The sequence below is a fragment of the Rhincodon typus genome, chromosome 14 (assembly GCF_021869965.1).
Source record: "Rhincodon typus isolate 14 chromosome 14, sRhiTyp1.1, whole genome shotgun sequence".
Classification (NCBI taxonomy): Eukaryota; Metazoa; Chordata; class Chondrichthyes; order Orectolobiformes; family Rhincodontidae; genus Rhincodon; species Rhincodon typus.
The window spans coordinates 46072530-46084537 of NC_063345.1; the positions used below are offsets into that span (position 1 = coordinate 46072530).

Below are 12008 nucleotides of genomic sequence, written 5' to 3' on the forward strand. Positions count from 1 at the left end.
TTGCTGATCATCAACAATTATTTCAGAGCAAGAAAGAGTTTAAGAGTCATATTTCCTCTTTCCCAGTTGACATTTTTTTCTTGGTCTATAATCTGGGTATATGTGCATTGGGCTAATTGAGATCTAATATCTCTCAAATTAATCATCTAAACTGAATCCTATGATGCAAAATAAGATGTGAACACAAACATAATATCAGCATTAGGGTTTATTATTACATAATTAAATAGACTAAATACAAAAAAAGGTGCGCAAGCTGACTTGAGACAATAAGCTACGGGTTCTAACAGGGTTACACTCCTAATACTGGACAGTCGTGACTCCCAGTACCCTTTACTATTATTATTATTTGTCTGTCTTCTTGGAGCTTTTGGTTGGTCTGGAAAATAAAAAGGACACTTTTTATTGAAACTAATTTGTCATTTGTGGCAAATGGACTGAATGAATGCAATAATCTGGCTATCTGACCCTTTCACCTTTTTTGTTTCAATTGTTCCTGGTTTCATATCGGATATTAGGGACTACTATATGCGGTATGTGTGGGCCATAAAATATTCCGTGTCATACACCGACTTGGTCACCAGAAGTTGTTGGCTGTATAAATGCCTTTTGTTCAATATTTCAATTGAAAGCAAATAATTTTCAATTCAGAACATTTTTTAAAATGAGTTTATAAATTTTACTTCCAATTGCTAATGTTTTGAAAGCATTTTGTAAATCAATTCTGATCAACTTGCAATTATTAGGTCCTATCCTGTTATTCAGATCTTTGATTCTGTTTGTAAATTAGGAAGTAAATTCTAACAGTCCTCGATCTTGAGGTGAAAGGGTCAAATTAAGTTTTCACACATGAACACAACATGCAGATAACCCACTACACCTGTCGAGATATAAAGCTGACTGGTATCAGTGGCATGAGCTCCTTACTTTCTCTTGTTCTTTGAGTCTGTGGTTTGAAAGACGCTGGAGGCTGACATGAGGTTTTCAATGTACTGGCCAAGTACTTGGTTCTCAGATTTGAGTTTCAGGTTCTCCTCTTTCACAGCATCAACTCTGGCTGACAGATCTGAAATGCAGATGAAGTCATCAGCACAGAAGTGGAATACCCTTATTGAGCAGACCGCCAATGAGAAAGACTCAAATTAAACTAGATATGGAACACATCAAGGCAATTGCTTTTGGCAGGTTGGTGGATTTATGTTTCACATAATCCAGACATTATTGTATCCCCTTAACATGACCCAACCCTTCTAACATGACAACAATAAAGTGTAATGGCATCAGGGGATAGGAGCTTAAAGGGAAAAAAGGACCATCGTTTGCAAACGACACTGGCAGTTGCCCATCCATCTTCAGTTTCATTCTAAAAGATGCAGGAGTAAGGAATAATGAGTACATTAAATGTTTACAGAGGTAAATGATAAAAGTTGTGATGAAGTCCTTTTGTAAGCATTCCTTATGCTCAAAGTCAGCATTCTGTGAAAATGGCAACATCGTGAATATTCAGAGTTCCAGAGTGACTACATAGCATCATTGAATTCTGTCCTTCAATGGAGCAAGGTTTAATGTATGCGTTTTGATAGGTCACTTAGGACAGTTTAGGGGTCACTGAAAAGCAATTCATTGTGAAAGAGAGAGGCAGACTCCATTTCAGGAGTTCAGCAGTTAGCTGGACTGATGGGAATGCAGCTCGAATGAGGAGTCATGAACATTCAAATAGCCATATAAGAACAAACTTGGGAAGTAGTATTAGGAATTAGTAAGCAGATAAAAATTTGAGTGGAGACTCAAAAGTCATGCTGAAGAGCTGCGAAAGTGGTAAGGGCACTGGCTCCATGATAAGGAAAGCCATGAGGGTCTCAGAAGAAGCCTGTGAGGTTAATACTTCAGTGCAGTTGTGAAAATGCGGGGATTGAAGTTGGTACTGGTAGTTTGGTAAGGAGGGAAGTCTCATTCAGATGTTCAATTTAACCAAAAAGGTAGAGAGATTTTTTTCCTCATTTGCTAAAAACTTGAAGTGACCAAAGGATTGGCGCTACAAAGTAGTTAAAATGATGGATGTTTGTTCCAGACTTTTAGAAACACAATCCTCAGATCATGAGACAGTTAAAACTGTGGTACGTAATGTTTAAAGTTTACCAATTAAAACTTAGGACTGTAAAGACAATCTAATCTGATATGTGTTGAATTCACCAAAGAAAAATAAATGGTATGGGATCATTGGTTCTGTTAACTGAGGTTAGAGTGAACTTTTGAAAATGTACGGTACATCATAATTATGGAAGGATACAGGAATACTATTAACAATTAAATCCTATTTGGATGAGTGTCAATATACAAAGTAAAATAGGCAGCAGTTCTCTCAGATGTATATGATATTTCTCACAGGTAGTTGTTCATATTTGGCATACGGAAGCCAACAGGAGCTTGAGAAATAGATAAATAGAGGGTCATTTAATCTGTGGAATTCTTGATACCACGAGCAGTGCAGGCTGGTTCATTTAAAATATTTTCAAGATAAGTTAAAGTTTTGATCGACAGAAGAATCAAGGATTATTGGTGGAATGGTGGGAGGTGGAGGGGATACATTCTGCAAAGTGGAGTTGAGGTCACAAATCAGATCAGTCACAATATTAAGGGCTGAAGGCCTCAGACATGGGAACCAGTATATAAACAAGAACAATGCCAACATGCAAAATAAAGCAGCAGTGAGAGTAAAAAGCCAGAAAACAGAGAGGAAGAGATCAGTACAGCAGAAGAAAAAGACAACATCGAAAGTTAGGGGGCTCAGTGCAAAAAGAGGTAGAGAGACAGAGAGAGAGAGAGAAAAACGTACAAAAGCAAAGGGAGAAAATTTATTGTTAAACTAACAAAACAGTCGAGTAATCACCTTCGAGTGTATGCTGCAGCTCCAGAACCTGGTTTATTAGCCTTGTCTTCTCCTCCAGCTCCTCTTGATTTTCATAATCTGTGCCTTTGGAGGGAAAAAAAGCAATCATTTAAATCTAACATAAAATGTTGCAAGTGCCAAGAGACCCTTGTTTACAAAAATTCTCTTTAACTATGTTCTCTGGCGTATCATGATTAAACAAGACTACTGCATATTGAAGGTATCAGTAGGTACAGTAGAAATAGGAGCAGCAATTCAGCTTTCAAGACTAAGTAAAAATGGTGTTGGCCCCTTTACAGTTCATTATGAAATGTAGCCAGAGTTATGCCTGTGTTTATTAAAATTAGTGATGAGTGTTGCAATCGTAAAAGATATGAGAGTGTTAAATAATGATGCTCTCAGAGACCAAATGAACTGGCAAACTTTGAATTGAAAGGCAGTGTCGTAAAAGTGGAAAAGATTTCAATGCATTAGAATAGGTTATCAACTGGATAAAGGGCCGTTCTGAATTCTATGATACTGAAAGGCTGTCACAGTATGTAATACAGAGGTAATCACTTACACACTTCCCATTGCTTTCATTCATTTATTCAGTTTTGCTTACATCAGTTGCACTTCCTTCCTATCACCCTCTAACCCTAACACATTGAAAACTACAATCAAATCACCCCTTCGCCTTCCACATCTAGGCAAAACAACACTAGTTTGTGTGACCTCTTCACATAATTTGATGCTTGGAGACCAGGTTAAATGTACATTGGACTTCCTCCAAGTCTGGTATATTCTTCGTAATGTGTGACACCCAGAAGTGCTCATATTAGTCCAGGTATGATCTTACCAAGGTTTTATACATGCAGATCAATTTCTGTCCCCTTGTTGTATTCCATTAACCTTTGATTGTTTTCTGTACCTACCTATAACACTTTAACTAGATAAATGGACTCCTAAATCTCTTTCAACATCCACTATTTCTCATTTTTCATTATCTATAAATATTCTGTTCTATCCTTATTCATTTGCCAATGTTTCGTCTATTTGATTAATTCATTAACATCTCAATGTAGCCTCATCTTATTATCTGCACTGTGTACAGTGATGTCTTCATCCATGTCAGCTTGGATGTGGGCTTCCTATCCCATCATCTAAATCATTAATAAATATTGTGAACAGTTGGGGCCCCAGCACAAATTCACAAGTCACATGTTTCTAATTAGAATAGTTTCCCATTTTTCATATTCTCTGTCTCCTGCTACTCGGCCAATTTCCTAAACATTTACCTTCATTTTGTTCCTTTTATTGCAAGAGGTCTCCTTCTGAGTCCAGAAATGCCACATCAAAAGCATTTCCCTCACCTACCCTCTCTGTTACCTCAAAAAAACTCAATTAAGTTATTTAAGTATAATTTTCCCTTAACAATCCATGCTGATTTTGCTTAATTAACCCACTCTGCCCAAGCAACTATTAAATTTGTCCACTATAGTGGCTTAAAAAGCTTCTCCCCCCAGCGAGGTTAAACAGACTGGCCTATAGTTGCGAGGCTTGTAACATTTACAATTCTCTTTTCCTCTGGCACTATCCCTGGGTATTTTCCTGATTGTAAGGAAAATTTGAAAATTATGGTTAATGACTCTATAATATCCACTCATTGCTTCTTCCATTCTCCTTGGATGTACCTCATCTAATCCTGGTCTCTTATCAACTTTAAACACAGATTGTCTGTACAATCTTTATCAAATTTAAACCCTTCAAGTGTACGAACACACCTCGCGTTTTGCCACGACTTGTCCAGCATTTACCTCCAGGGTAATGACAGTCATGACTTCTGCCTCCCTGTGTAAATCCCCTTTCTGGACCCTAATTGCCCCTATTCATTCTTTAGTACCCTAATACTATTTATATGTCAACGGATGAGTTTTGAATTCCCTTTTATGTTATCTGCTAGTGTCTTCTCATCTTCTCTCTGTTTCTCTTAATTGCTTTTCTAAATTCCCCTCTAGACTTTCTTTGTTTGGCCTATTTCTTAACCGTATTATCCACCTGGCATCTGTCAAACACCCACATTTTCTCCTTCATCTTGATCTTTTTTCTTCATAATTCAGAGAGCTCTGCATCGGTTAATAAAAGCCGAAAGAACTGCGGATGCTGTAAATCCAGAAACAAAAACAAAGTTGCTGGGAAAACTCAGCAGGTCTGGCAGCATGTGTGAAGAGAAATCAGCAGCTTCTGTTTTTGTTTCTGCATTGGTTAACCCTATCTTTCCCTTCATAAGAAAATACCTTGACTCTACTTGAATTGTCTCTTCCTTAAATGCAGCCCACTGTTTAGTTACAGTTTAAGTTACAGAACCTTTACTGCTGAAACCCCATGCAAGATGGGTGCCAGACTAACAGAATCTGCGTGTGGGTTCTTATCCGGGGCCCATCTGCTCCCATCTGCATTCCTCCTTTGCTTTATTTTTGCTTCGCTTTTCTTTTGCTTTATTTTCCTTTTCTTTTGGTCTCTTTTTCTCCTTTTGTGTGGTGGGTTGGTTGGCAGCACCAGCATGGCAGAGAGTGTGGACCGCATGCGGAGTGGCAGGCATGGCTTCTCCCAGCTTTCGGAGACAGCAGCAGCAAGTGCTTACTCCCACCATTTGGGGCCTGTGGCAGCGACAGCGAGGTCGTTCTCGCGGTGTTCAGGGGCAGCGGCAGCGGACTCTTCAAGACGAAAGCGCTGGCAGGGTGACATCCGCAGCCGAAGCAGGTCTCGTAGCCCTGCGGCCTGGCAGTGGAGCCAGGGACTCTTGGTTGCTGGGGCGAGTGTGGTTTCAGCAGCATCAGCGAAGTGGGCCCACCGGCAAAGAGATGGCACCTAAAGTGGGGCAACTCCTACGTTGGTTGGTCTAGCGCAGGCAGCAGCGAGGCGGTGGAGGCCTCCCTTCAGTCTAGTTGATGGCATGGACTGGGCCGGAAAGACTAATATTCTGAACTGTTTACTATTTTGTTTTTTCTAATTTATTCCTATGACCCAAGACAGCTTTAGCCGTGGCACCAGGGAGGCCATATACCATCCTGGAGTCATATCCATAGCCAAAGAAACGTCAGTCTGTTTCCCTAACTAATGAATCCCTTATAATTATTGCTGTTCTCCCCAGTCCCCTTCGTTCCTGTACAGCTGAGCTGCCTGTGATGCAATAAACTTGGCTTTACCTGCTATCTTTGGAGAAGCCAATACCCTCACCAGTATCAAAAACAGATATCCCATTTATGAGACGACTCCCGCACTACCTTTAATCTCTTTCTAATTCTGCATATTTGATAGATAATGTAGATGGTTTACTTTGCTGACATTTGTACTGTAAGATTCCTTTTGTGTGTTTAAAATCATGTAATCTTGGGGCATTATTCTCTTAGTGAGTAACTATCATTTTAAATTAGTCTACTTTTACTGAAACAAGTTTACTGTTCCTGAATCTGATCATAACAAAACTTTGAAGACTTGTTTGGGATTGTACAACAATTTGGAGATTTGGTCTGAGAACATAACAGTATACCATATACAAGATACATTACAATAAATCACTCTGCCTCCTTCAACAACATCTCCCAAACCCAAAGGCATCTCCCAAACCCAAAGGCATCTCCCAAACAATAAGCCTATGACAGCCATGCGTGGGAACACCACCATCTGCAGGTTTCTCTGCGGGCTGCATCCTGTTTTGGAACTATCTCACCGATTCAATTCGCTGTCATTGTCAAAATCCTGGAACTCCATTCCTAACAGCTCTGTGGTCTACCTTAACCACCACAGTGGTTCAAGAAGACAGCTCATCATCTGTTTCTCGGAAGAGGTTCGGTCAACAAATACTGGCCCCGGCAGAAAGTCACATTCCAAGAGAGCACTCCCAAAAACAGAATTAATCATTGGTGTGAATTTTCCAGAAATTTACCAGAAAACAAAACAAAATACTGCTATGACACAGAAACAGCCAGCCAAACCCGGTCAGCCTTTCTACCTCTGTATTTGCAACACAGCTCAATGAACCAAAGACTGAATTATTACTCCAATGGTTCCTAACTGATTTGATAAACCGATACCATGCTTTATGAATAACTAACTTTAGACACTACTTTTGTATCTTAACAAAATACTTTAGCAGAGAAAAATTAAATAACGTAATCTGATTAGTGTCTATGTTTTAAACCTGAAATGTTTTGAGCCCTATTCACATTAACAACAGGCAGATAAACAAACAGAATTAAGGGATAAATAAAAGAAAATTTTAAAACTGACCAGATTACTTAAACGGTTTTTACAATTATTGTTTCACGGGTGTAGATTTGGAATCCTTGGTTGCTTTTCTGGAAATGTTGATCGGGGTCTTCCAACTTCGCTTTCTACTGTCTCGGCTTCTTGAGGCTTGTGTTAGAGATTAGCCAAGTAGCCTTCAAATCTTCAGGCTGCATCATCAGTGTTCAGGGATGTGTTGATTAGGTGGGTTAGAGGGGGATGGGTTTGGGTGGGTGCTCTGAGGGCCGGTGTAGACTTGTTGGGCCAAAGGGCCTGTTTTCCACACTGTAGGGATTCTATGATAATCAATACCTATTAACTTCTAGGCCTGGCCTCACAAACAAACAAAAGTTTGTTTGGTCTGTTGTTTTCATTTTACCACAAGCTGTTTCACAAAGACCACAAGCCATCCTCAGTTTACAGTTCACAGCTCCAAACCAACATTGATAAACATTTTTTAAAAATGAAAAAACAGCAAATGCTTGAACAATATCAAAGTCAGTTTCCACATCATGTCTCCTCACCCATTCTTTTTGTGTGTGTTTAAGAAATCATAATCTCATTCCTGAACTTGATTCAAACACATTTTCTCCGCTTCTGTTAACAGCAAAACCTCTTGTGGAATGCCTTTGAAAATCATCAAACATCATGGAATGCAGCAGCATAGACTCTGGGTACACCATTCTCATTACCCGTATATGTCACAATAGCGCTCTTGGCTATGGAGCCCCAGATTCTACATGAATGTAAACAACATTAAATATGGTGAAGTTGTTGACTTGCTCGCCGAGCAGGCTTGTTTTTGTTCAGAAGTTGTGTCACCATGCTAGGTGACCTCATCAGCGCAGCCTCCGATGAAGCAAAGTTATTCTACTCCACTTGGAATTTATACTGTCTGGTCCATTATGGTGAGTACTGTCATTTCCGGTTTTGATCTGTATGAGTTTGTATATGGGGTCCAATTCTATATGTATGTTGATTGAAGTATGGATGGAGAACCATGCCTCTAGAAATTCCTGTGCATGTCTATGTTTGGCTTGGCCTACTATGGTTACTTTGTCCCAGTTAAATTGATGGCCTTCATCAATATCAGTACATTCTGACAATGAAGGCCATCAATTTAACTGGGACAAAGTAATCATAGTAGCCCAAGCCAAACACAGACACGAATGGGAATTCCTAGAGACATGGTTCTCCACCCATGCCTCAATTAACAAACATATATAAAGCCATATAGATCAAAACCGGAAATTACAGTACTCACCATAACTGACTGAACAGTATAAATTCCAAGCAGAGTAGTATAAATTCATCGGAGGCTCCACTGATGAGGTCACCTAGCATGGTGACAAAACGTCTGAACAAAAACAAGCCAGCTCGGCGAGCAAGTCAACAACCTCATCCACAACCCGAGCTACAGATCTTTGCCAAAACTTTAAATTAAATATGGTTTAGCACGGCTTCTAGACATCCTGAGCTAAACAGCTTCATATTTTATTGTTTAATTTTATGATTATAGTTCTGTATTCCACTTCAACTCCTGTCTAAGTAAGTTAGTACGTCCAAGCCAGAGGGACCAACCTTCATGTATTTTCCAGGTTCACTCCAAAATTTGTTTTTTTTCTTCCCCCTTTAGTTGGCTTCCTTGGACATCATCTTTCCTGTTCCTCTGCATGACAGCTGGGAGACTGCAGAGAATCTCCTCTTGCCACTGCCTGAGTATCTTTGCATGTGCTACTCACTCAAGCACAAGGAACACAGGAGGGGGCCTGGCCAGCAAATGCTCAGCCTCTATGTCTGCTCTGACAAAGTCTCAAAGGAGGTTGGTTGGCAGATGAGTCGTTTAAGTGAGGGTGTGTGGGATTGTGAGAATGTGGAGGACCAGGTGGATTTGGCAGGTCTGAGTCCCATGCAGTGATCCACTGATAGCCCTTTTCTTTGAGGGGTTGGATGTGATGGAGTCCAGCAAGCCTATGTTTTGGGTCAGAGATCTGGCATCATTCCTGGATGGAAGAATTCCGTTGAGAATAGGGCCTGCTGAGTGAATGGGGGTAAGAGAGATGGAGTGCTGAACACATATGACATGGAGCTGGTTTGGGCAGAGGTGTGCGTGTGTTTGAATATTGGGGGAGCAGCATGGAATGTTGCAAGGACATAGTTTCATACTTGACAATTCTTCTGGGCCTTTTCAGTCTCCTCAATGATGTGCACACAGTGCCCTTGAACTCCCTGTTTTGGCACCAAACCCCAGCCCTACCCATCAGTCTCATCACAAGCAATGCCTCCACCCCATTCCCAAGCAGCCACTCCCATCCCATACCCAATCTCCAGTCTTGCCGCTGCACCCCACACACCATCCCACCCTGTCACAGTGCCCTGATGTCATTTCCTCAACATTGGTCACCCTGGGCTACACCAACACTAAAGGTATCAGTTGTCACTAGGACCACATTGGGTCACTAACAAAGGCAAACAGAGAAGAAAACTGAAAGATACTGACAAAGTGAAAAAATAAATGACAGCAACACTAAGATTATAAAATGGGCAAAATGGGTTTAAAGTTTTGGCAAAGATCTGTAGCCCGGTTGTGGATGAGGTTGTTGACTTGCTTGCTGAGCTGGCTCGTTTTTATTCAGACGTTTCGTCACCATGGTAGGTGACCTCATCACTGGAGCCTCCAATGAAGTGATGTTGTTCTACTCCACTTGGAATTTATACTGTCCAGTCCGTTATGGTGAGTGCTCTCATTTCCAGTTTTGATCTGTATGGGTTTGTATATGGCTCCACTGATGATGTTGCCTAGCCATGGTGACAAAACGTATGAACAAAAAGAAGCCAGCTTGGCGAGCAAGTCAACAACCTCCGGCAAAATAAGTATTCAAGATGTTAAAATGTTGAGGCAAAAAAGCCAGGACAGAAACTGATGTAGAAGAGAATACTGAGACATGAAAAAAATTACATTTTTACTCAGAGAAACAGAAAAGTACAAGGAAGTGATAGAGAGAAGGGAGAAAAAGAATGGAAACAGAAACAATGTTTTTTGACAGAGCCCAGTCAGGTCAAAGTTCTAACCAAATAAAACAAAAACGTCTGCATGCAATTTGAAACAAAAACAGAAATTGCTGGAGAAACGTAGCAGGCTTGACAGTGTCCGTGGAGAAAGAAAACAGTTAACATTTCAAGTCTGGTGACCCTTTGTCAGATATTCTGACAAAACGTCACTGGACACGAAATGTTAAATCTGCTTTTCTCTCCACGAATGCTAGGGAAGTGTCGAGTTTTCTCCAGCATTTTCTGTTCTTCTTGCAAATTTCTAATGGTGTAACCTAACCTGAAAAATTCAGAATACCACAGAAAAGATAAACATTTTCTGATGTGGGATTGCTTCCAATAATGAAACTGTCAACTTTAATTCAGTAATATTGTGACCTAGGGATTAGGGGGAAAAATTAAGATTAGGCATAGTCAAGAACAAGGTCCCATGAGGTAAGGGTGGAAGACAAAATTGGTACAGACTGAAAAGCATCAACCACCTGTTGGAAAGACAAGAACATCATTTAACAGAGACATAGGGATAGGTAGACCTTGATGAAGATAACGAGGAGGAACGAGTTAGTACCACAACATGAGAAAAAGACCTGTTGGTTATCAGGAAAGACCCCATTGAAGGAAAGGAAAAGAAATCTAGCTGCGTGAATTAAGTAGGAGAAAACTTCTGTGGCCATGGGGAATAGCCTGTCTTTGGTCCTCTAAGAGCAGAAAGCATAGTAAGCGCTTATGTTTAAACAAGGATACTCTGTGATCTTCCATAAGCAATGCAGAGGACCTACTATCACACAGCAACTAGACAATTCTATACACAGTACAGAATACCAGAAGCAGTACACTCAGAGCTACTGCATTAAAGAGAATCAGAGGCACAAGTACAAACGATGTACCATAATCAAATCTAAGGAGAATAAATGTTTAAATGGATGATACTGGAGGAATGGATGTAATGAGGAGGTAGAAAGTCATGGATGGTAAAGAGAAAAGGAATGGAAAGTAGGGAGGGTTAATTACACCAAAAGTGGAGGAAGAACATTGCCATCTCGAATGGGCTAAAACGAAGATGACCAAGTTGAACTGGGCTACGGAAGAGAGCCAAATTGGATTGAGGAGATTTTTGAAGAGTGAGTGATGAAATAATTATCAAGGAATTCATGATAGATTGATTTGCAGAAATCCAAATGCCCCTTTCTTAAAAAGTTTAAAAATCCATTGATTGTGAAATAGTAAATGTGCTTAAATCTAGTCACAATAGAACTTGTCATGTGGCTTTGTGCTCACATGCAAGAGTTTGAGCTCAAGACAAATTGGTCAAGAAGATAAGGTTAAACAACTGTCATCAGACTTCGAGTCATAGAGTCATACAGCACAGAAACAGACCCTTCAATCCGACACGTCCATGCCGACCAAGTTTCCCAAACTAAACTCGTCCCATTCGCCTGCATTTGGCCCATATCCCTCTAAACTTTTCCTATTCATGGACCTGTCCAAATGTCTTTTAAATGTTGTAATTGTGCCTGTATCTACCATTTCTTCAGGCAGTTCATTCCACATATGAACCACCCTGTGTGTGAAAAATGACCTAATTGAATCTGTGATAACACAGTGTGGAGCTGGAGGAACACAGCAGGCCAGGCAGCATCAGAGGAGCAGGAAAGTTGATGTTTCGGGTTGGGATTCTTCTTCGGAAAGACCTCAGTGGATCTCTCTGGTAATCTCTTCGGCCCCCATTTCTTAAGAAGGGTCCCGACCCAAAACGTCAACTTTCCTGCTCCTCTGATGCTGCCTGGCCTGCTGTGTT

General features: G+C 40.5%; 1 protein-coding gene across 2 annotated transcripts in view; it reads right to left on the reverse strand.

Moving 5' to 3' along the window:
• Positions 1 to 190: 190 nt before the first annotated feature.
• The window catches only part of LOC109911596 (short coiled-coil protein B), a 26081-nt gene continuing 14263 nt past the window's right edge, over positions 191 to 12008 (reverse strand). The window contains exons 3-5 of one of the 2 annotated variants that reach the window (XM_048604890.1): positions 2891 to 2974; positions 881 to 1066; positions 213 to 379 (exon numbers count right to left, since the gene is read on the reverse strand). In XM_048604890.1, the coding sequence (XP_048460847.1) occupies positions 924 to 1066; positions 2891 to 2974 (227 nt within the window). In that variant the 3' untranslated portion in view covers positions 213 to 379; positions 881 to 923. Of the gene's footprint in view, positions 1067 to 2890; positions 2975 to 12008 lie in introns of both variants that reach the window. The other variant, XM_048604891.1, reaches the window with a different exon arrangement.